This window comes from Belonocnema kinseyi, chromosome 9, assembly GCF_010883055.1.
Source record: "Belonocnema kinseyi isolate 2016_QV_RU_SX_M_011 chromosome 9, B_treatae_v1, whole genome shotgun sequence".
Lineage (NCBI taxonomy): Eukaryota > Metazoa > Arthropoda > Insecta > Hymenoptera > Cynipidae > Belonocnema > Belonocnema kinseyi.
The window spans coordinates 127,012,236-127,039,215 of NC_046665.1; the positions used below are offsets into that span (position 1 = coordinate 127,012,236).

At 33.2% G+C, this 26,980-nt stretch overlaps 1 protein-coding gene across 2 annotated transcripts in view; it reads right to left on the reverse strand.

The window, feature by feature from the left end:
- Positions 1-6,339: 6,339 nt before the first annotated feature.
- The window catches only part of LOC117180162 (ATP-dependent DNA/RNA helicase DHX36), a 39,442-nt gene continuing 18,801 nt past the window's right edge, over positions 6,340-26,980 (reverse strand). For both annotated transcript variants that reach the window (XM_033372511.1, XM_033372510.1), the window contains exons 14-15: positions 6,733-6,824; positions 6,340-6,644 (exon numbers count right to left, since the gene is read on the reverse strand). In XM_033372511.1, coding sequence (XP_033228402.1) covers positions 6,530-6,644; positions 6,733-6,824 — 207 coding nt within the window. In that variant the 3' untranslated portion in view covers positions 6,340-6,529. The remainder of the gene's footprint in view (positions 6,645-6,732; positions 6,825-26,980) is intronic.

The following is a 26,980-nucleotide window of genomic DNA, read 5'->3' on the forward strand; positions in this document are numbered from 1 at the left end:
TTTACTATACTAAAAGATTTAAAGGGGGTATATAATGATATACTGAGGTGGCAGTGGTAACCACAACAATACAAAACACGTTCGAACATGAAAAACTATTTTAAAATTCACTCAAAGTATTGCCAACATTATGGGTAGCTTAACTTAACTATATTATACACAAACAGAAACCCAGCACTAAACCGTATATGACCGCTTATACATAAATTGTCGCAGACACTCAGTGCTTGTCAAGGAGTGGCTTAAATCGTCCTCATGTATGTACTAGCAAAAGTTCCTCTATTTGTTGGGTTACTTGAGATAATGCATTATTTTTCTTATGTTGATAATAACTCGAAACATAATAATTGAATTCTTATGCGGAAGAGTGCAAGATGAAGAGTTTCGCAAAGGTCAACGTCCAATTGGATTTTAGTGCTAAAATATCTACTGAATTAAAAAAAAAGACAGTGACTAAACGTACGGATTTTTCCGTAAAATTATCCAGCGACTTAGTAGGGGCTAATGTTGCGGAATTTTTCATGCAAGCTTTCGAAATCAAAGAGGTTAGTTTACACCATAATCATAAGTGCTCGAAGGTATATATATATATATATATATATATATTTCTGTGACCAGTCTCAGGGGTGCCATTCAGCCCCCCTCAAACCGTTAGAAAGGGGTAGGCGTTTGAAAACATTTCTGTGGCTAGCTGTATAAAGACGCCTGCAAGCCCCCCCCCCCCCCCTGAGACGCTAAAGAGGAGTAGGGATTTGACCAACATTATTTCTGTGACCAGTCAAAGGAGCGCATTCACGCCCCCCACGAGATCTTGGAAAAGGGTCGGGGTTTGTCCAACTTTATTTAAGTAATTAGTCACAGGGGTACGATCCAGCCTTCTACGAAGCATTAGAAAAGGGTAGGGCTTTGGCCAACATTATTCCTGTAGCCAGACCCAGTGATGCCTTCTCAGCCCCCCCCCCCCCCCCGTGACGATGGAAATTGGTAGGGGTTTGATCAACATTATTTGTGTGACTAATCGCAAGAGTGCAATCACGCCTCCCACGAGACCTTGGAAAAGGGTCGGGGTTTGACTAACACTATTTCAGGGTTCAGCCACAGTGGTACCGCCGAGCCCTCTAGGTCTAGGAAAAGTGGGAAAAGGTACGGAAAATTCCGTAACAATATCTCGCACGCTCCGGGAGGACTAATCACGCGGAAAATTCCGTAACATTATCCCCAACTAAGTCGCTGGCTAATTTTACGGTATATTCCGTACGTTTAGACACTTCGTTAAAAAAAGTTCATATAAAAGTGAATAAAAGATAGAAAAAATCCCCGCTGATTTGCTGAATCCTATGACATCAGCTCAACTGACGCTGCTTGAATATCTGTAGACAAAACCAATAACATCTAAAATTATTAATTAATTTCCCCCCGGTCAAAAAAAATACATCAAAACCAAGAATGAACCGTTTCGATTCTTTTTAGGCGCGAAGGATTCCTGCTCATACTGCATTAGCAAAATATCATTCTCTCTTAGCATATCTTGCATTGGCCTTGATCATAAATCGGAGGAATCTAAATGTAAACCGACAGGGCCGCGTGAATCATTTCTGTTACATTTGGACGGATGAAGTCACCTGTGTGAACCACTGCCTCCCCTCAAGGCTCCGTGGCACTCTCATCAAGAAACCGCCGTGGGATAGAAACTAGAAATATCATATACACATTTATCACGTACACATTTATTTGTAAATGATCAAATAAATTTTAAAATGAACAGACAGAGAAACCCTCTGCGACTAATAGTTTAAAAGTAACGAATTTTCATTGGCGGATAAAAAACGCTCTGCTTGGACCAGGCAGGGGAAATGAATCTTCTGCAGCGAATTTGCGTAAGGCGAAAAATTAAACTCTCAAATTAACATGGCGAATTATAGTCAACATATTTATTAACGATTTTACAATCAATCTTGAAAATTGATCCACTCACTTGGCTTTCTTATTTCCTCAACAGTCATTTCTGTGCTTTCTTTCATGATTGAGACTATAGAACTGTGTTAACTAAAATACGAAAAATACATTCGTGAATCAAAATTATTTAGGTTACGTGTAAAAACCGCATTAAATGCTGTACCATGAATGCCGTAAATTCCATGAATTACGTAAATTCGTTGAATTCCTTGAATCCCGTGAATGCCTTGAATTCCGCGAATTCCATTAATTCCCTGAATTCCTTGATTTCCATGAATTCTATGAAGTATGAGTTCCATTTCGCTCTCCATCTAAAACTATCTTTACCGATGATACACGGAGAAAATCTTGCTCGTCAAATTGGGCATTGTAATATTGATCTCTACAATAGTTTTATGGCAATCTAGGATAAAGCCGAAAAAATAGTATTATTGCCGCTGCCATACAAAGTAATACATTTTCCATTTTACTTATACATATACTGCAAGCGTAATAATTGCCATTTATAGTTAGAAAGATTAATATTTTTAATAGCAGATTGAAGTTGAAAAAAGTGATATTCACAAATTAAATGATAAAACCGTATTTGCAGTAACTAGCAGTTAAAATAACATAAGTTGCAAAACAAGTAAGAAAAATTAGCATTTTCAATGGGAAGGTGCAATAAGAGGAAAAACATTTGAATGTAGTGCTTCACGATTCAGTACCGAATGACGTGATTACACGCGCCGAAGTTCATAAGGATGATAGAATTCCTAAACCTTATAATTTATTTCATCACAGGTAAATATCTCCATTCTGCTGTCCCGGAGACCCGTGTTCAATTCCCCCCAGGGCTGATTTCTTCTAACAAGATTTTTTCTCTTTCAGCTTGGAATAAAATATCTAATTGTATGTTTAATATATAAAATTTATAGTGCGTGCAACTGTAATATATATAAAACAGTGAATGCGAATTTATTATTATTTTGCTCCTTGGACCATGGAAGTTTTTCCTATTTTCTATGGGAAAAATTAGAAATGCGTAGAATAAACATAGATAGAATGTCTTTACTATTATGTTTTGTAAACTTCACAGTCTGTTCGTGGGATTTTAGGAAGCTTCTTTTGGCATAAGTGCAATTATTTAATCATTTACTTTATATTCCAATAAACATAGTAACTTCACAGTTTAATATTCACCATAGTAATTCTCGCAATAGCGACTCTATATCCTGGCTTGCTATTGTCCTATTGTAAACATAAATATTATACTATCAAATTTTATAACTGAAAGTTTCTCCGTGTACGTCACAAGAAGTCTTACTTCAAAAATTGGGATCCAATTTTACTTCTTAGGTGCTTAAAACATAAAAGAAAATAAAACAATATTCTCTGGAACATTTGTTTGTTTAAATGGTATTTTCTAAATCCTTTAAGGCATAGTGATACTTTACTAAGACATGTTAGAGGTATCAAAATTTTGTTCTATTTTGAAGAATGTTGCTTCTATTTTTAACAAAAAATTGTTGTTAACATTTTTTTCGGTACTTACACTTGTACGATAAATCTGAAAAAATCATGAATAACGATGCACTGAAAAGGATGTAAAGTTCTACATTCGTATCATAATGAAAACGTATTAGATTTGTGTAAACGCTAAAATTCGGGAATTCAACTTTATCTCCATGTTCCGAAATTAAAGATCAATGAATCGGCAAATGTCATTTTTCGATTGCGAACTAACTTTTGTTAAAGCTCTTTCGACTTTAGAGAACACGTGCTCATAACGTATCTCGTGCTTCGCACTCGATTTTGCCCTAAACGTTAAATTTTCTCTAAATTATGCTCAACACTTTTATATCAAATATAATACATTTTTTATGTACCTCTGTCTGGGATTGGGTATTTATATTTTACAAAATAAAGTACAAATTGTATATATCATGATTACTTTAATATCTGTTTCTTATTTTGCATTAAATTTTATTCTTAGCTGCGCTGAAACATGTATCATTTTGATAAATTTATATCCCTACAATTCATAATATACATGGAAATTGAAACAGTCTTATTCTTATTGCCTGGCTTTTATAATTTTTTCATTTATTTTTAATCTTCGTTTTTACAATTAAAAGAAAAACTACGCTTCCTATCAAAAAAATATTTTTTTTAAATTTGTGCATTTTTTCTTGGTTGACTAAATTTTGTCTCACTTATTCTCGTAGCTTGTATCGTTGGACTCAAATATAATTTCTTTATTTTCAATGTTGTTGTTAAAAAATAAAACAAAAACTACTCCTCCTACAAAAAAGTCATTGCTGAAAAACTTGATATTCTTTTTCAGGTGCACAATTTTTGTCAATTTATCTCTCCGTATCTTGCTTTGGTTACAATAAAATGGAGTTATTGCTTTTTCTTAGTATTTTGGTGGCATAAAAAATTGGATTTTCGATTTTTTAAATCAAAACTCAGAAAGTTGTTTCAACAATCTTGTAGGGTCTTGAAAAAGTAACGTTTTTCTTCTCCTGACTTTTTCCCATATCAGGCTTTGTTTGGCTGCAAATGTTCATTTTCCTTTGGTTTTTTGGATTTTGAAAATTCTATAACTTTGGTTATTTTTATTTTATCCAAGAAAGTAATGGGATAAATTGTTCCTATTTTGGTCTACTATAAATATCTTTCCAAAGAATAATTCCTTCAAATGTCACCGTGTTTACAGAATACAACGACAACAACGACAACCACGACAGACAGACACCGACGTAAAAACTATTTTTTCTGATTCAGGAGGTCTCAAAACAGCGACATTTTATGGAATCCGCGAAAGTCATTTTTCACATAAAACCAACACCTTCTCATTAGAATGAGGATGTAAAAAACCGGGTTTACGATGGTATCTGTCTGTCTGTCGTTGTCGTCTGTTTATCGGACATCTTTTGATAGATTATTCAGATTGGGATCTGCTTCGTCACACGTTTATATGACAGAAAGCATATTTTTCGCTATCAAATATAAAAAATAACACTAAACATAACCAATTAAATTCTTGGATCTAAGCGTCGCAAGATACAATAAAATATTTTAAAACAAAATTATTCATCAAAAAAGGGTCAACAAGATTCATTGGTGATTATATGTAATGAGGTAATGAGAATGTTTTTATAAAAGCTAAAAGAGCTTTAATAAAGAAGATTTCAACATCACCAAACTACAGGTGTTAAATTTTCTAACTTTAATTTTACAGGCTGCATAGCCAAATGTTGAAGAAGTACAATAACCGAGCGCAAGTGTGAGATCCGCTAGATGAGTGCCCTAGGCGATCTCAAACGCAGTCCGCTGATATTTTTACATGTGTTCTATTTTCACTTTTGTAATAATAATCCCTGTAGGGCCTTCCAAAAGCAAGTTTTTTTTATCAAAAAAAGTCATTAGGAGAAAATTTTTATCTTCTCACGTACTACGAATAACCGCAGAGAGTTTTTGAATATTGAAAAAAGTGGTCTTAAAAATATTCACAACGTACTCACTTTTTCAATTTGTATCCAAAATGGCTCACTGACGACCCTGGCCTTCAGTTTGTTGGGTGAACAGCTTACGCAGTTGTGATGCCCTGGCCTATAGCTTCATCTCCCTATAGTTTCCTAAAAGAGTCTCTCAAGGCATCTAGAGTGGAGAGTCTAGTTACAACAATAGTTCCAACAAACTTCGGTTAATGAAGGAGAGTAACGTAGGAAGGGGAGGGTTTGCTTCAAGCGAGAGAGTTAGATCTGGTTGATCTTTTATGCTGCGAAGTTCACTAAATTTTAGCAGCGTCGTATTAGACGGGTGTTAATGTGGAATTTTTTCAAAACTATTTTCTATGCAATCAAAATTTTAATACTGGATTTTCCAGAAGTATTCAAAAAGTATTTATAATAATCTTGTAGGGTGTACAAAATTCAACGTTTTTCTCTCCTTGACTTTTTTTATAAAGTGCGTTTTTTCGCCTAGAATGTTAATTTTCGTTTGATTTTCGGAATTTTGTAAAAGCTATAACTCCAGTAATTTTTTCATTATCAAATAAATCATAAGGATAAATTGTTCGTTTTTTTAGCAATACCGATAACCGTACACACAATTTTTAAATTTTGAAAAAAAGTGGTCTCCAAACTTTTCAAGAAGCTCTAACTTTTCGAATATTTATCCAAAATGGCTGACTAACAAACTTGACCTTTAATTCAGGACACCAAAAAAGGGTGTACAAAAGGCCAATCCAATCTGTCAATTCTTTCGAAAGTTAGCTTTCTAACAAGCTGAAAATGTAGACGCACGCAACCACACACGAACGTGCAGACACATTCGTAAAAACTTGTATTTGGAATTCATCAGTGGGTCTCAAAACGTGGACATTGGACGAAAACAAAGGGAGTCAAATTTGATACAAATCTAATACCTTCTTTGATGAGAATGTAAAAATCAAAACAAAATATATAACTACATATTATTACATTCGTGCATCTACACACACATCTACATCATCCACATATAATACATCATTGTTATTTTATTAGTATTATTACAAAACTGTAGATATCTGATTCCTATTAAATAATTAGTCTTGATCGGAATTGCAATAGTCAACCCCGTCATATTCTCCGAGAACGTGATACATTCCAGACTCCAATCCCATTTCTTGGTCTCCCTGAGATAAAAGCTGTATAATAGCCCTAGAAATGAAGAAAACTGTATATAGAGTATATATTGCAAAAAAACTTGAACGAGCAAGCGTATTTATGCGATAAATTTTTTTCTTACGTTAAAATTCGCCCTTCTTGGCTATCCCAGTTAACACTGCCAGGATGGGTTATTTTGTGTTCTAAAATAGCATCCAATTTATCACGTAATCTCTGAAATTTAGAATTCCCACATTATTTTTTGCGCATTGTACAAGTTCTATACTGTCAGGTTAAATTCATATTCCATGTTCATGAGGTGCGACAGAGACGCTCTTATGCATGATCTACTAGCGTCTCAAGCCATTTACTCGACATAAAACTAGCTGATTTACAATTCTTAAATTTTGCGTCAAATATGTAAGTATAAGCAGAAATTTTCATCCGATTAAAAAATGTCAAGATTTGAATCAAAGTTTTCTCATGTCGATGTCTGAATCATAGTTAGTACACTGTCAGAAGTGTTCGGAAAATTCTGACACATTTAAGATACTAAAGAAACTGAAATTTACGAAATTAGGTTGCTGAAAATGGAATTCCGTAACTTTTATAGTAAATTTACTAAATATTTATTTAAGTTAAGAAGCGGTTTCTGAACATTACGAACATTTTCCTAAAAATCGTAAATGGTAACAGAAATATAAGTTGTCGTGACGTAAAGGAATGCGCAGTTGCATGCGCACTCCTCGTTTCTCGAGCACGTGCGGCTGGCAGACGAAGCATGGAGGTTTAGTATTGTACTTGTATTTATTTGTTACAATGTCGAGGATCACGTTTGTAAACGATGTTAGCAACAATTTAATAGACCTGATTTTGAGATTTTGAATAAAGGATTATGAATCTTGACAGCAGCGAAGGTTAAATATTAAATTAAAATATGTGGATCAAAACTGCTGCTAAACAGAAATCCGACGAGGCATGGTGGCAAAAACTAGACAAAATGTAAGCTTAAAACTGAACATACGTATTATATTTGAATTGCAAGCTTTGAAAGCCTTTTTTCCAACCAATTATTTATAAATTTATAGTGCTCGGATTGAAAATTTAAAAAATGCTTTCAAAATTGTATAAAATCGAAATCTTTTTAACCTAATTATTTTTATTAATGGAAATTGGCCAAATTCAATTTAAAAATTTTTTCCGGCACTCTAAAGTGAATGTAATTTTCTATTCTTATCCTCTAAAAATTCTAAATTAGAATTAGATATGCACAGTGCATACTTTCGAGTTTAAGCGAGATATATCCGAAAATTCGACTGGCTTAATAGAAAATTGACTAGAAATTACACCTTTCTTCATTAAATATGCAACTGTTTGGTTTACAATTCAAGAATTTTGTTTTAAAATTGTTTTCTTCTTTGTTAATAATTCATATATTTGGGTAGAAAATGCAACTATTCTCATAGAAAACTTCTTTCTCATTTAAAACTCATATTTTTATGCCGAAAAGTCAAACTGAAATCTTTGTTCGATAAAAATTCAAGTATTTTTTTCATTTAAGAATTCATTCATTTTAGCAGAAATGGCACCTGTCTTGGATAAAAATCAAAATGTTTGTATAAAAATTCATCCATTCTTTCAAAAAATCGCCCTTTTTCATTCAAATTTCAACTGTTTCGTTGAAACATCGTACGTTTGAGTTAAAAATTCAATTATAATTTTCGTGGAAGATTTACTTCTTGTTGAAAACTTATATTTTGTTGTCAAAATGTTTTAATTTGTATTTTTGGTTTTAAAATGTATTCGTTTCTGGAGAAATTTCATCTTTCTTGGATAAAAATGCTACTGTATATATTTGTCTTAAAAATAAAAATTAAACTAAGAATGGATCGAAATTTGTATGTAAATACCTATGTTATATAATATACTCAATATATCAAATGTCAAAAAAACTTCTTATGATAAAAGGGTAACTGAAAATTCCTAAACTTTAACAGAATTTCGTGATACATGTGACTGAAGTTTTATGCAGTCACCGTTGTCGAAATTTCTGTTACAGTTTCGGAAAATTTAGAAACGGTTTCTGCATAAAGCTTTAGTGACGCGTCTCTGAAAATTCCTGCAGAAATTTCTAACAGGGTATTTTAATAGTGTATTATGCATCTAGGAGGAGAAGAGGGACTTTTTCGACGATTGGCTGCGACATTTTGTGCGGGTCGCTTCAGTACTAACCCATGGTATATTTTATATATGGGTGATTCTCAAAAAGTTAGCCATTTTGTGTCCAAGCTCTACAATCAATAATAAAGAAGAGATGGGCAATGCAAAAAATGCTCATAATAGGAGCTCAACATGAAAAAAATCTCCCTCATTTGATGAATCTTAATTATTTCTAATTGTAGCTAAAAATAAAAAGCCATCAAAAATGTTCTGTCGGTTCTGTGTCCCCAGTACGAGTTTTCTCGCATTTTAGGAACATTAAACTAATATCAACGTAATTTATCTCTCTGCAACCTAAGTCATATCATTAGTATGAATAATAATATTTAAAAAATACATTTTTTAACTTCGATTATTGTTTTATCGATCATTACAGAAAAATTCAAAGTTGTCCTTCTTTTTCATGGCCTGTCGGTCCCACGCAAGTTTAATTGCTTTTCATATAAGAAAAAATAGTAATATCAATGTAAATTTGGGTGAGATTTATTACGTGGATAGTTCTTCAATTAACTTCACCTGTAGAGAATTAAATAGTCAATTTGGCTTTTCGTAAAATTAGTTAAACTGTGCTCTCAGATACGCGTACATTAATTATATGTCCTGTCGGTCCTGCCTAAAACTCCTGAATTACTTGAGAAATATAAAAAATCAGGTCAGATTTGGATTCAGCGAGTAAAATTGTACAAGTATTAATTTTTAATAAATTTATAAGGTTATTTTTTATACGCACAAACATGAAATATTATTAAATTTTTCGTGTGCGAGATGTCCTGTCGGTCCCAGTCTCGAGTTTCGAGGTTAGTCGTACGTCAGTGACGGAACGTGGAACGTTAGCATTCCTCGGACTTGAAATGCACGACGCGACGGTGCATTGTGATTGAAAAAAATTGTTCTAACGCGAGTGTGTAGCAAAAGTGCTAACAGTATTTAAAAAGTTGTTTTGACTGACCCAACAACGGAAATTAAAGGTTGTTATTGAGATCAGTTGATGTTTATTTGAATAAATTATCGTACATCCTATTTTTTTCTTAATAATTTCAAGAAAAGCAACAGCAAGTGAATTAAAAGATGGTACACCGTTGTATTTTTTTTACATTTTTATTGAATTTTATGGAAATCGACTGAGAACTAATTAGTTTGCACGATTTCACTACGTTCCCAATATGAGAGCCATTCCCAACATTGTTATAATATTTTAATAATAATTTATGAATTTTTTCGCGGCCACGCTTACTTTCCGTTACCTGATAGTTAGTAACATAAGATAAAAAAATTCTTATTCAGTTTGAACAACTTTTTTTCTCAGAAACTACAGTCCCCAAAGTGGACAACTTTTTGAGAAACACCCATATATTGTATATATTGTGTTCACGTATCCAGCACGTTTCTAGACAGTGTAATATCGGTTAAAATTTACAATATTAGTATAAATTTCTTTTACTTGTATTATTTGATGCTCGCCCGGACCAACCTCGCCATTGCAAATGTCGGTTGAGCAAATTCCTCGCAACCCTGCATAATAAAGCCAGCAGAGGCCGCGTCGCGTTATGTGAGTTAGCCGACAACGCTTTATTTATTAATTATTATTAATTATTGCACGTACTTTCGGGTGGAGATGAAGAAATACTATATTATACTACAAAGGGAGGAAATTAAAATTCCTGCACTGCACAGTGCTGAGCTTTTAATGTCATGCCCGTGTGGGGTATACTATTTTTCTTTATATCTGCTCGAAAATACATTTGATAATTATTAAAAATTGAGCAACCACATTTTGTAGCAAACACATCGTAGCTATTAAAGAGGGCGTCAAAGCTCCCAGTTATTTGACACTTAGGGCTGGGCTGGGCTGGTATCCCCTCCACTTAGCAACACGTGACAGACACAGATAGACACGGCACACTTAGAAAGCACACTCCTTCATCTTCCCCGGTCCAATAGACATAGGTGGGGATACGGAGAATTTCACATAACTGAAACTGAATTGTTTTCATTTCAAAGGGTTTGACTTGACTGGAAGTTGAGAGTACTTTAAACTACATTGAATGTTTCAAAATCAAAGCTGCTTAAATTGTAGAATTTAAAATTATTATTATTTTAAAAAATAATTAACATTGATTCCACAAATTTGTCTAAAATAAACAAATTAATTTTTCGTCATTATCAGCGTTTAAAATATAAATTTTTGCATTCTTATTCATCAGAGAAATGTAATCATCCAAATTTTCGATCTCTGGTTTTTAACGGATCTTTACACGTTTGGCATACACAGAATCCGAAAATCATAAAATTTTATCGGTGGCTGCCTGTGTGTATGTATGTCTCCCTTTATTTGTGTCTGTATGTATGGCTGTATGTATGATTACCTGAATGTTGTAACCACACTAAATTTTGAAGGATTTGTCAAAGCGAGTCCGCATTTGATACACTTCTTAACGCAACCATAATGAAGGTTAAAAGTTCATTAATCATACATTTCCAATAAAAATTAAAAAATTACGAGCATTTTCAACATTTTCAAATTTTATAAATTTTTTTCAAAAGACTTGCAAATTGTCTAAATAAAATTTTAAATTTGGATGTAAATTAGAAAAGTTATATACTTTTCAAAAATTTAAAAATTTTCAAAAATAGAAAAAAAATATTTTTTTCATAGATCCAAAAATTTCATTCAAATTTTCATAATTTTTACATTCTCATCAGAGAAGGTATTAAATTTGTGTAAAATTTGACCCCCCCCCCCCCAAACAGTTTTCGTCAAATGTCCACGTTTTGTGACCCCCTGAATCCGAAAATCAGGTTTTTACAAATGTGTCTGTCTGCATGTCTGTATATCTGTATGTATGGCTGTATGCCTACCTGTGAACACGATAACTTTTCAAAAAATCAATCTATTAGATTGGCCTTTTAACACACTTGTTTAGTGTCCCAAACTAAAGGTTAAGTTCATTAGCCAACCATTTCGGATACAAATTAAAAATGTGGGCATATTTTGAAAATTTTTGAGACCATTTTTTTTAAATTAAAAAATTCTCTGTACGGTTATTCATAGTATTCAGAAGCTGAAACAATTTATCCTTATGACTTTTTTTATAAAATCAAAAATCACCAGAGTTATAGCATTTACAAAATTCCAAAAAACGCACGAAAATGAACATTTTATGCGAAATAACGCACGGTATCAAAAAAAAAATGTCAAGAAAAGAAAAATGTTTCTTTTTGAATGCCCGACAAGATTTTCATAACAACTTTTTTAATTTAAAAAAAAAAATCGAAACTTTAAATTTTGACGGCAAAATAATGAACAATCCAAAAAGTATATTGTTCGGCCAAATTGAAAAATACGGTAAAAGATGACACAAGAAAAATTGTGCATTTAAAAAAGATTTGCAAATTTTTTATTAACCACTTTTTGATAGGATGCGCAGTTTTGGCTTTAATCATGAAAAACATCATGAACAGTGCAAAAAAATCTGCCCGCTGCGTGGGCAGATTCTTAACACAACTTTTGTCTTTTAATTTCTTTTTCATCGCGTGTGTTGTATTTCAAAAAATTTCATTTGTTATGTTTTGAATGCTTTTTTTACGATTAAAACTAAAAACAAAACTATCAAAAGTTCAAGTTTATTAGCCCGTTATTTTGGATATAAAGTTCAAAAAGGGAGCGCATTTTGAATACTTTTGAGACCACTTTGTTCAATATTCAAAAATTTTCTGTACGGGTATTCATAATATTCAAAAATTTGAACAATTTATCCTAATGACTTTTTTAATAAAACCAAAAATTCCCAGCGATAAAGTATTTACAAAATACCAAAAAACACACGAAAATGAATTTTTTAAACCAAATAACGGACGATATGAAAAAAAAGCAAAAGAAGAAAAAGTTTGATTTCTAAATGCCCTACACGATTATTATAACAACTTTTTGAATTTTCTTGAAAAATCAAAAATTCTAATTTTGACAGCATACAAAATAGTGGAAAATCTAAAAATTACATTTTTTCATGCAACAATTTCACAGTATTTCAAAAATCATTAAATGCATTTTCAAAAAAAAAAATATATATATATACACAGGGTTGACACGCTGGGGCTTACAAAAAAAGTGCGCAACCCGTCTTACACGTTAATGCTACTCTTATGGGATGTATGCGGAGTTCCATAAATTTTGGTAAGCCCCAGCCTGTCCACCCTGTATATATAATTAAAAATTTGTCATAAGGACAAACGCAGGATTTCGCCGGGAGCCCGTGCTAATCTAGAAAATTGCACCCGCTTCCAGCGAAATCGCGGTAAAATTTCAGCCACAACCACGTCTCACAACCGTGAGATAGGTGGTTACAGTCTGTAAAGGAATCAATACGACGATCCAGCAAAAGCCTCGTGCACCTTAAGAACACGGAGTGACCCAAGGACAACCGCCTTCTGCATTTTTCCCGCAAGTGTTTTAGCATATTGTTGACACGCAGGGATACTTTTAAGGCTATTAGCAAGTGAAACCTTGGCACCTCCAAGAGCGCCGATGATAAGGACGATTAGTTTAACAGAATATTCCGGGTGCAATCGTTGCAACTCCCTTATAAGGCCTCGATACCTCTCTTTCTTTTCATTCTCCTTGTCTATGATGTTTTTGTCAGCTGGTGCCGAAAATTCGATAATGAACATGGTTCGCTTCTCGAAGTCAAGAAGAACCATGTCAGGCCTCGAGTGAGCAACAGAAACAATTGTCGAGAATATAAAGTTCCAGTAAATGCGGCACTTCCCATTCTCGACAATTGACTCAATTTCCCTAGGAGCATTTAGAGGAGCGATATTAAGGTTAATGCCGTAAGAGTGACAGAGATGGTAATAAAGCAATCTTAGTGCCGCATTATGCCTCTGACATTTTTCATAGATAATAAATATATTTGAAAATTACACTCATAACATTTTTCGATAACAACAAAATTTAAAAAAAAAAGGGTGATTATTTTCAAAATTACGAATTTTAAGAGATTCTTAAGTTATATTAGGTGGAATTTTTTTTTAATGCAGTGCAATGATTTTTAATGTCTTTCGAATTCTTCGACTTTGTTGAACCGGATTAGTTCTCCTGCTTTTTACATTCTCATTCGCTAGAGTGTAATGTAATGGTCCAAACTTTCGATCTCTGGTTTTTTAGCGAATTTTTACGTTTCGGCACTCACAGAGTTCGAAAATCATAAAATTTTGTTGGTGTCTGTCTGTTTTTATGTCTGTCTGTATCTATGGTTACCTGAGTGTTGTAGCCACGCTAACTTTTGAAGGATTTGACAAATCGAGTCAGCCTTTGATACACTTCTTAAGGTTCCCAGAATGAAAGTCAAGTTCGTTAAGCAGATATTTCCAACCAAAATTTAAAAATTTAGAGCATTTTAAAAATTTGACCATTTTCTTCAAATTTTATAAATTGCTGTCAAACTTCGTATATATGGGTAGAATACTTGCAAATTATCAAAATATAATTTTCAATTTTTATCAAAATTAGAAAAGTTATATACATTTGAAAATGTTGAAAATATTCAGAAAAATAGAAAAAAAATATTTTTCCAAGAGATTAGGAAATTTCATTTAAATTCGTCACTAGACATCAAACACATTTAGAAACCATTTCAGTGAAATTTTTCGATTAGACAACAATTCAAAAACTTAGAGCTATTTCAAAATTTGAAGAAAAAAATTTATGATTTAAAAATTTTTGGTCAAATCTTCTGGTACACGGCAAAAAGAATTGCAAATTATCCTAATTTTTACTAGATATAAAATATATGTATTTCGAAAATATTCTTATGAAATTTCTGAATTAGACAGAAGTTCAAAAAGTTGGATCATTCTAAAAAATATATGACTTTTGTTTTTAAGGGATCCGTAAGTTTGAAGCGTTGTTTTTTAGTAGATTTTAACAGAATTGACTAATTATCTTGATGAAGTTTTTCAATTGGACACAAATTATCGAGCGCGAGTTTCGTAATGAGAATGTAATCGACAAAACCGCAGGTGCTTTAAGAACCTTCTTTAAAAAAAAATCGAAAAAAACTTCAGTTAGAATTTATGGCTGTAATTCCTGAGAAGTTAAAATCACAGTTTTCAATTTAAGTTATAATATTTATGATACTTGGAAAAATTTAAACGTATGAAAACGAGCGAGCATATTTTTTTGTAATCATTTTGTTTAAAAATAAAAAAGAGTCCATTTGGGGGGGGGGGGGAATGACACTCCGCGTTTTGTCTAAAATGTTTTAAACAGCTAGTAGTTACGAGTCTGATCTTACCAAATCCTTTTGGTTTTTTGGTTAAGGACCATTTTTTCGAGAGTTACACCTGTCATTGTGCTTCTCGAAGCGTAAATGGCGCTTAAATATCATGGTTATCATTATAATTTTTAATAATTTAGAATGAAAAATGAATGTTTAGGATTCCGAAAATTGAGCAAATTGATCAGATGCAACATAAGAATGTATGGAAAGTACTTTGCTGTACCTGAAATTTGGAATAGAAGGCGAATACTTCACGAAATACTGGGGAAGAATATCACAGAAAAAATTGAAGTTCAATTTTTTTGCAAGTAAAATTTTCCGCTGCTAAAGTTTACATGTTATTTGGCGAAAGTTTATCCTGCGATGGAATGAAAGCTTTCGACTGCTACGGCGTCCTTAACAGCAATGGGAAACGGGCAATGTATGAAATCATTCGAGTTATAAATCGGGACACCAGATTTAAGACGACACAGAAAAAAAAGTTAAAATGTGTTGCAGGTAAGACTTGAAACGGTTAAAAGTTAAAAATATTTCTGCAAAAGTTTCACCGAGGTTAGGACAATAATTCTGATCTCGTGTACTGCGTGACGCGGAAATGAGCAAATTTGGGTAAAACATGTAGAATCAGTAACAGAAAACATGAAAAAAGTGTCCTTACTGATATATTTCCTCCGAAATAAATTAGACTATAGTAGAGGAATTAAAACTTACTTGATACCATTTAGCAAAAAGCGCAAAAAGCAACTGGGAAAAGCAGATGGAAATCCCCGGTTCTCTCCAATTTAATGAAGTTAAACGACGATAGATAGCACTGGCGTCGCAATCCTCGCTACATCTCGAATAAAAATGGAGCGATTAAAAGACGAAAGATTATCCAGGCAAGGTTAAAAACCGAAAATTATCTTCGATTCATGTAAAGTTTATCCGGCAAGGTTAATTTTTGTTGCGGTGAATCTTTTTTTTCTGACAAAAGTGGCCGAGCACGCTGCTTGGTACAAAATCAAAACTCCGCATGTGCCAGCATGTACTGCACGTAAAATGTCAAGTTGTAAATGTGTTGAGTCGAGCAAAGATGTCCAAGCGAAGAAATGCGCAAGCGACATCGGTTAAATTCGGTATGCCATGCACAGCGTTTGCGGATTTCTCTTCTTATATCGAGGGCCGAATGCTCGATAACTTTACAGCGAAACAATCCGCAAGCGACTTTGCGTACTTCTTAGCTGGGATTATATTCCAGAAACATCAGCAAGTAAATTTTCTAATAGAAATTTTTAAAACAATCAATTTTTCTTGAAAAATCAGAAAGAGCACATGCGTATTACCGAAAAGGGGTACTTGCATTATTGAAAATGCGTTTCTGTACTAAAGTTTTTAGCGTAAATGGTTTTTCTTGAATATCTCCGTTCAACTAAGAGAGCACTTACAGAACTTTTTAGTTTGGACGGCAGAATATGATTCAGAAGACAATCGCCCAATCTGGTTTCTTGAAAGAAACCTTAACCTTAACTTTACACTTAAGTAATCATTTAGACTACACTTTTTTCTACCTTATTTAATCTTGCGGTCATACGTTTGGGCAAAAACTGATAGGATGAGGCAGCAACCACTTTTAAAATGTTATGATCCAATAATATGTTACGTCCCAAGAGATATAGCCTACACTAGTATTTTATTTAATCAAAAAGTTGGTCCTCGTGTTAGAATCTAATTTTTCTCGACCTAGGAAAATAGGATGAAAATAACTACCAAATGGCCAAGAAAAAATTGTCAATACAAAAATGTATAGTTTACAAGACAAATAGATATTTATGCAAAAAAATACCAGATAAGTAAGCAAAGTCATCAATAAGAAATATAAAAAGTTAAAATGGAAAAGATCAGTCAAGGAACATGGAAGCACGAATGAGTACTTTTGATAGCCAAGTTTCGAATTAAGTCTGCTTGTTTTCATTTAGACCACCTTACATCGGATTTTAAGTATCGAGAAGATCTACCCTCTCAGTTGCTGGTCTGGATCATGTCTCGGTTGCCATATTTGTGATCCCAGCTGGGACCCACAACAAATGAGTGATAGTAGGAATATATTATGTCAATAGGCTGAGGTGAACAGTTGGCTTGTTAGTCCTTATGCTGTGGCACTATGTTTTTAATTTTTCGATATTGGTTCGAGTTTTGAATTCCCGGACAGATTCTAAGATTTTACAGATATTCAAAAATCCTGGCAGGTCTACAATAGAGGAAGTTTTACGGAGCGACTATTCAGTCCGTAGTTAGTGGTTTGACCGTTCTAGATGAACGGTGTTGACTAGTAATTCATCATTCCTGGACTGGCAACTTCTTAATCAGAACGGGTACGCGTTTTCTTATGAAGTTTAAGCTCAATCAAATTAAGTATTTTCGGTCCTGAAAGAGCTTTTCAAACGCGACGACGCATTTACCTAATAAGCGGTTCAGTTCCCGTATTTCTCTATAATAACTTGGCATGTTTTCGGCAATAGCCGAACCCGCGGTGATTAAAGCCACCCTAGACATGCAACGGCAACAAGTGTTTAACGGTGCTTTGAACCAAACGTCTACGAAGGCCGACCAAGCTCGTTTGATTGGATGCCATGTCCAAAATTATGCTTCATCAGAAAAAATTACGTTAGAGAAATCGCAATCGATGTTTTCGGTAGCCCATTCCATACTTCGCAGCACGCAATGATAGAGTTAAGTTACTATTAAACAGCGCGACAGTAGACTTGCCTTCCTTGTCGTCGCTCGCTACTTTACACGTTCAGACTGATAATTCCCTACCCCTGTTGCTTTATATCGTTCCACCCACTTCTGCACGAAATATTTAAATCTTTTAATTACTCTAGCAGCCGCTAAGTAGATTAATTTACAAATATTGGGTCTTAGAGCTTGAAACATACTTTCAGGTCTAAAAAGAATTAATTTGATTGAGCTTAAACTTTAGAAAAAAGCGCCTACCCGTTTTTGTTGAACCGGCATTGATGGTTTATAGGCCAAATACTCAATCGGGAGTTTAGAGATTCGATGGTTCTTACGTCGTGTAACTTCTACTGCTTGTAGTAAACTTCCAAACGAATCATTGCTTCAGAATCTGAAGTATTCATACACAGAATCCCTGTTTGCATTCGCACAGGGGGCGAGTGATATTAAAAGTGGGCTGCCGTGCAAATGGTGATCGACATAACTGTGAGCTGACAACTTTCCGTCGTAAAAAATATAATATTTTAAAATTGATCAATAAAAATCACAATTATATACAAAATACAGTTATATGGTTATCTGGAAAGGAGCCCACAAGTAGCTTTTCCTTGAAACAAGGTCAATAGAGGTATAAAATTTGCATAAAATATATAAATATTGAGAAATTAGTTTCTTGCTACTTGAATGCCTTGAATTCTTGGAAAAGAAGAACTTTGTCAAAGAGGCTGAATTTGAATGTATTTCTGCACGCACTTATGCAGAAACTTGACTTAATTTCACCAGAAAATTCAGATACGTTCTTTACTGTTTGCACTGTTGTCCGATAGATCTATGTTCCAATTAGCGTCTATAACACAGGCATACACACAAAAATATTTTTTGGGGTCAGGAGGTCAGACAATGTTTACTACAGATTTTTTGAGTCGCTGAATCCGAATCAGAGGTAAAAGAAACCAGCACGTCAGGGTTCTGACATAAACTCAAAAACCTCATAAGCCTTTTCTTTAGTCCGTTTTTGGCTCTAAATTTCACTATTGTGCACAGAAAGGATCAAAGAAACCCACTTTTTTTAAAAAATTTTCATAATTTATTTTCAGTGACCTTCACCTGCAAAATGCATGTTGTCTGATGTTTTCAAAGTTTTTTCTGGTGAGAGTTTTACGAAACTCTGCACACAAATCGAGGTGCTCATATTTTTTGGACACAAAGGAGTTCGGTAAACGGAAGACATTACGACATTTTACTAAAATTTCACTTTCAGTCATGTAAAATGAAATAGGATAATATTTGATATGAAAATATCAATTATTAATATAAATGCATTAGAATTCAATTCGCGATTCAGTAATAAATAATACAACTAGATAATCAAGATTACCTGACAACTGGGTAAAATGAGATGTCGATTACCTACCAGTTATAGGTCAAATGAGTGGAACTGTTATGTACCGTTTCAATTAAAGAAAATAAAGTCTACCGCTCTAAATATGTGAATTCTACATCCCAGTCATGTAAAATATCTTGCGCCAGCAAAAAAAAACATTCTTGCTACAACCAGATTCTGTGGAAGGTCATCCGCCACTACACACATCCTTACACATATCACGCAATTTATAAGTATATTGTTGGTACATATACACAATTTAACTTAAACAATTACATTAAATTACAATACATTACATACAATATAGTCGCACGCTTTTAAGGATATTAACGCTTTTAAAACTTGAAAAGGCTGAGACGGGTTTCGAACCAACTAATCTAAGTTTAACGCGTTCGATCGCTAACGAATAAACCTTACAGCTAACTGAACATTTAGAATATCGATAAAAAATTCTCGGCTATAAAGTTAATGTACGAATGCACCAGAGCCATGCAAACAAATATCTAGTGCCCGCTTCATCCAAATTTCTTATTTTAACATTTTTCACATAAACGAGCTTATAAATGTATATAGGAAGTAAATAAAAACATTTGATAATTTTTGTATTAAAAATTTTGTAACTTTAAAACCCTCAATTACTTAATTTTAAAAATGTTTAATTTTTGCAAAATTGAGTATTAAAAACTTACAAATTAAATTTACTTAAAATCTATGTTATTGAGAAGAAAGGATAGACTATATATTTGAATATTTTCTGAAGTCCTAAAATATTAACTGAAACTTCAAAATGTTCAAGTTTGTATGGGGTATTTGGCTTTACGCTTCAGCCCTGACAATGTTGACGTCTCTAACGATTCTCATTTTCCCTTCCTGTTGTGTAATTCCTCTCCTAATAAAAGTAAAAACCTCTTTAAAAATTCTGCAATCTATACTTTCTTTTAACTGAATCGTTAATATCACACGAAAATAAACGTTATATCATTTATTTATTAAAAATGTACATTACTTTGCGTTATTTTGTGATATATTGGTATGAAAATTATACAATCCTAATATGAATTATTACATACCAGAATTTTCACTTTTTGACTAGAGATTTTACATAACTCTTTTGTAATATTTATAGCTCTGTTCTGTAATAAATCCTAAAGTAATTGTAAAATATATCTAAGTGCAGCAATGTCCTCCATTTACCGAACTAATTGGGTAAATTTTCATAAATAAATTTTCTCCGTGTATGCTTTGGTCTCAAGCTGTCTGTTTAATATGAAAGGCTTTTCCTAAAAATATAATAATTTTTCCAATTCGATTCTGCTGTATCAGAAACCAAGTGGCCACCCATCTACAAGTGTCACGTTGATCGTTGGTATTACCGTTTTGCGTGGTAATACTTTTCACAATATGGTGCGTGTGTCTATTGTGTTAGTGTCGCAGATTTGCAGATTCACCCGCATCTGTGGTGTCAATTGTATAAAAATATATTGATGCGTGGCGTTTGGTGTACACTAGGGTGGTCCAAAAATGCATAGCAAAATTTTTTGCATGCTAGAGGGCAACGATCCCCCCCATTTTATTCCAAATCCGAAAAAAGAAATTCCCTTATTTTTTAACAGGTGTCGATTTTAACCTGAAGTTTCCACGTAAAATGCATTGGGAAAAATCAGTTTTATGAGTTTTTAGAATAATTTTTTAGGCTTTGAAAAAATGTGACGAGAAAATATGGGGGCCTTTCGATAATTATCCAACGAAGGATTTCATCTATATGGGTTTGACAACCCTAACACACGCCCACGAGTACCTGAAATCTACCCTTAAAACCAAAAGTACCAATTCTTCAGGAAATCGACCTTTTGAATACTGTATTCTCGTCATATTTACTTAAAATTATTAATATTGGTCTAGTGGAATATTTATTATCATTGGTTAATTAAGTTTTAATTATTTAAACAAATGGAATTTGTTTAAATAATTTGTTTAAATAAAAATTATTAATATCTCTTTAGTGGTATATTTATCAAAATTGTTTGATTAGTTTTATTTTTTTAATTTTTATTTATAAAAATCATTACTATTGGTCTATTGGAATCTTTAACAACATTAGTTAATTAATTTTTAATTATTTAAACAAATCCCATTTGTGTAAAAAATGTTTTTTTTTTTCTTCAAAAATTCGTTGAAATAGCAGTTTATTTTCTTTAAGTGACATAAATTTATTTTCAACTAATAATAATAATAATAATAATAATAATAATAATAATAATAATAAAGGTTGTATATTAATTGATCATTATTGTTAATTAAATAATTTTATATACAATTAGAAAATATTTTAAAACAAATTTATGTCATTAACGATAAGAAAATTCCAGTTCAACGAATTTTTACAACGAAATAAACTTTTTAGACAAATGGAATTTGTTTACATAATTAAAAGTTAATAAACCAATATTGATCAATATTCCACTAGACTCACAGTATTAATTTTCATTTTGAAAAAATTCAAAACGAAAATATTTAAACAAATTCTATTTGTTTAAATAATTGAAAATTAATGATTTAATGTTAATAAATATTCCACTAGAGCAATATTAATAATTTTAAGTAAAAAAATATCAGATTACAGTGCTCAAAAGGTCTATTTCATGCAGAATTGACATTTTTGGTTTTAAGGGTAGTTTTCAGGTACTCGTGGGGGTGTGTTAGGGGTGTCAAACACATATATCTGATAATGAAATTCTTCATTGGATAATTCTCTACAAGCCCCTATATTTTCTCGGGAAAATTTTTTCAAACCGTAAAAAATTATTCCAAAAACTGAAAAAAGTGATTCTTTCCCATGCGTTTTTTATGGGGAACTTTAGGTCGAAACCGGCACCTGTTAAAATAAATAAATAAAAACCATATTGTTCATTTACTAGAGAAAAGAATACACGTTAGATTTATAACATTTGAATCTAAACTGCCCATGTGGAAAAATGGAGGGGACCCCAGCTAGGGCCCACATGGATTGCCCTCATGCCTTGTGGAACCCATGAGGGCAATCCAGGCGTGGTCCCTTATGGAAACGGCATGCTGATCCATAGGGGCCCAACATGGGCTTCCCTCATAAATCCCTCATGGTTGCCATCATGAAAGCCCTCTTGGTTTTTTTGTTGCCGGAGCTAGAACCTGCACTGGCACTATTTTGTACTGGACGGACAGTCTTGGGCTAGCACTGGATATCGCTACTGGCACAGAACTGCCCTGATAAGAAATTCACCGTGGGCGCACTACTGCGTCAGTGCTAACTAGTACCGTATTGCTGTACTATAACGATATGACAAAAAAGTTATTTAAAAAATAAATATTAATTGATTGCGAGTACTTTGTCTGCAGATACTGATAGTCCTGTTTAGAGTAAATATGTATATTGCATTTCTAAACATTATATTACAAATTAAATTTATAATGCTACGGGGCATCGAACCTACATATCTATACCTAAATCTATCGCCTGACAGTCGAGAGTGCTAACCACTGCAATAAACCGACAAGTGGAAACTCGGTGAAAAAGCCATCCTCATAAGCTACAGTTCAGAAAAATTAAAGTACTCAATTTTAAGCTCTCTTTTTCTAATTATTTATTATTATACGACGTTATGTAAATGTCAAATACACGAACTGTTAACAGGAATATCAATAAAATAATTATTAAATAAATAATTTAAATTGATTACCATTTTTCTTTGCGTAATATTTCGTTTTTTTCACGTTGTAGAATACTTTACAACTTTTTACAATGACGGGAAATGTAATTTTTTATTATTTTTGAAATTTGTCATAAAGATGTAACTTACAATTTTTTTCTTTAAAAAAAGCAGGAAAAAAGTTGTTTTCGGGACAGGTGTATTCATAGTTTTTTCAAATTTTAGAACGCAAAAGCCATATTTTTAAACGTATTTTTTCATGTCCATTTTTTAGGATATAAAATATTTACCCTTCCGACTTTGAAATTTTAATCGTTGATCTGTTAAGGCAACCGAGCCTCTATGGAACATCCTGATTGTCAGAGTTCGAATTTCAAAAAAGTGTTATCGAATTTTTGTCAGAAATTCGCTGTTTATAAGTCTTTAATCATGAAACCTTAAAATTTGTGGCGTCAAAAAAATATTCACCCTTTGAACTTAGATATTTTAATCGTTGATCCGGGAGGGCAATCGGGCTGACTCCCCTGCGGGGGCCCCTATGGAACATCCATATTGTGAGAGTTCGAATTTCAGAAAGGTGTCAATCAATTTTTCACAGAAAATCATTATTTGTAAATCTGAACTGATGAAACCTTAAAATTATTAGTGTCAAAAAAATATACGTTCTTTGGACTTTGAAATTTTAATCGTTGATCCGTGAGAGTAACCGAGCTGGGCCCTCGACGGGGCCCCTCGTAGAATTTCCACACGTGGAACATCCATGTTCTACCGCTGATTTTCTATTGTATTTGGTGTGAAATTGACAACTTTGTCGTCTCAAGACAAGCCTCTTAAGTCGCATTTCCATCGCGTGTGTTGGACAAGGAAAATAATATGGTACACAGTAAAAATAAATACTTAAAGTTATATTCGACATAATTTCAGATTTGACTTGAATTAAGGAAGTACCTGAATTTAAGTGTGCAAACTATCTTGAATAAAGCACTAACTTTTCTTAAATGAGAAATCAGCATTTTTCTACTGGAATAAAGTAAGGTGTCCGCCTAAATTTCAATATTCAATTCTGAAAGTAAGTTGAAGGCAACCTGAAATAACCTGTTAGGCTTTCGGTTTTCGACACCTAAAATAAAGGAATATACCTTTCCTGAATTTCAGGTTCATACTACGTTGCATGACGTTACAGAACGCTGGCGCTACTATACAGCTCGTGGCCATTTATTCTAGTCACATCCTACTCCAATATGCCATGTCGCGTTGGTCAGTGTCGGCTATCATACTATGTTTCCATCATTCGAGGAATTTTCGTTTCACAGATTTAAAAAAGTGCTGCAGCAAAATCAGTTTCAGTTATCAGCCAATATTTGTATTATTAAACCCATCAAAGTAATTAAATTATTGCAAAACTTTTTACATCGCAGGGTGAGCTCCCTTTCAATACATTACGGAACGCAATTGTCTCAAGATTTTGGACCGCACCTGCCCCCAATAGACCGTTTTTTTTTCATTTGTCCTACTTTTCCTGTATTTTTTTACAAGTTTGAACCCAACTTGTATATATTCTAAAACGAATAACTATTATATAAGAACAGCTGAGGAACGTCGGTAAGGCGTGAGAAATTCTTGGTTTTTAGTTTATTACCCTTAATTTCAGTAAGTATAGTGTATTAACTTAAGGTTACACTAGCTTTCAGTATACATATATTCTTAATTTAAGAGCTAACATACTTGAATTTCAGGTCATGCCTCCCTAAATTTCAAATAGTCCCGACCTGAATTTCAGGTATCTAATTCCCTTAATTTAATGTGCAGGTGTAATTCTTAATTTCAGATTGCCTATGCTTCTTTTTGTGACACCTTAAAATAAGCCGAATTTTCTACTTAAATTAAGTTTTTTTTTGCTGTGTAACCTAGTCTAACAAGCCTATTCCCCACTCGGTTAACAATGTACTACATTGGAATCCCTCCTATTTCCCCGGCCTTGAAACGGCCTTGATTCCAAAAAAAAGAATTTAAAATATTTTCAAACCAATCTTTTCTGAAGGTAACAGTGGGAATTAAATTGATTTGAAATATATAATACATTTATGCATTCGAAACAATGCCATAACGATTTATTCTGAAAGTATTAGAGGGAATTAAATAAATTAAAAACAATTCAATATACATATTTTCTGAAAGAAATGAAAAGAATTAATTAAATTTGAAATGTATCCTACTTTGCGAAATTAAAAACACTTAATTATGGATATTCTTTTAAGGAACTGAAAGAAATTAAATATAAATTTTGCCCTGTTTCTGGAATACAAAATAATTCAAAGAGTCGTTGCCGCCGCAATGGGAACTGCAGGGAATTAAATTTCTGAAAAATGTATTACTCTTTTGCAGATTAGAGGATGGTGGAAGAATCAGGATTTAAATAGGATAGAAAAATGTTCATTTTTACGCAGAAATCGGAATTTGGCCATTCTTTTCAATTTGAGCCTTCTCACTGGGCAATTTGCCAAGCAAAAGTCAATATAATAGAATCAAAAAACGGCTCAAGTATTTCGCGGAATAGTATGTTTTCTAGCATGTGACACGGAAACGGCATAGTAGGCAAGGTAGGTGGCAATGTCAGCCGTCAGGAAAGTTAGTACATGTTACTGAAATACTGCAAACGACTTTTTGGAAAAAATCTTCTAAACGTAAAGGTTTTTTTATTTCGGGACACTGAAAAGTCTTCAATCGAAAAAATAATGAAACATGACTGAGAAAAAAGATTTTATCCTTGCAAAATATTACTGCATATTCGTATATTTATGACTTATTTTTAAGTTTAGAACATTTTCTCGAAAAAGTTGTCTGCATTCCCATGACGTCCTGCTAAAATACTCAATTTTAAATAATGCGGACTTCTCGCTCTTAAAGCCTCTTTTCTATTTGTCAACCACTGACGCCGAGGAAAACGTACAGGGAACGTGGTGGGAGATGCGGGAATTGCGCAAATGGAAATAACCGTGTATGGAGGAAGTGAAATAGAGGAGTCGAGAAATAGGAGAGATTTCACTGTATTCTTTTATTCTCAAGGGATTTAAAATAATTCCTACAGATTTATACTTATTTCAAAAATTTCAAAGGAATTCAAAAGAGTTAAAAGATTGCAAGGGGTTTTGGCATTTTTCAAAGATTTTAATGGATTTCAAAATATCTGCAAAGATATGAAGGCGTTTTTAAAGGTATCTAGAGAATTCACCAACTTTGCGGTGTAATTTTTTTTGTAAAATCGCTGTTTTTTATACTTCTATGTAAGATTATAAGTGGTCTGAAGGAAAATTTTTTCAGTTTTTCTACTTGTGTTTCGTCACTTCAACCTGGAGTTCATCTTCGGTTCACCCTGACTACTCTACGGGTTCGTACTGCGTCTTTCCACTCGTGTGGACATTGCCACCTTCGCGTACGAATGCCGAACTCCATTTTTCGTTACATCTGCATGAGAAGTCTTTTTTGTGGTAGCCCTGCACGAGTTTCTCATACAATTTATTTAGAAGTACGTAAAAAGGAGTGTTGAGGCGAGAAACGAGGAGATCGGGAAGTCGAAACCCTCTTTAGAACAAAGGATTCACAAAGAATTTTTAAAAAAATTCAATCAATAACAAAAAAACATCCTTCACCTTCACTGTCAGGATCACTATCAGGGATAACCACTTGCTTACAATCATTGTGCTAGCTATTCTTTTTGTATCAGACTCAACGATTGCATCCGCAAAGAATCTACTACTGCATGAAAAGATTATCACAGGCATGTATGAAATGAAGTTATTTAATACACTGCAATAATGATTTCGAGGGGATTTTATCATTTTGCGTTTGCTCACAGACGTTGAAAGTAGCATTTTTTACGCACATATAAAAAAAAATTTCCATCCCATGGATTTTTTTGCAATATCATGCAATATTATTCAGTCACATACACATGTGCAATATTTTGCAAACCCCATGCAGTCTTGCAATCAATAGTACACCAAAAACCCGCGTACACCAAACTTTCGCTTTCAGTCAAGTGTCGGGGGTTGCCTTCAAATGGCCTTGGATTGATTTCGGGGGGATAGAAACGTAAACAGTGAGGGT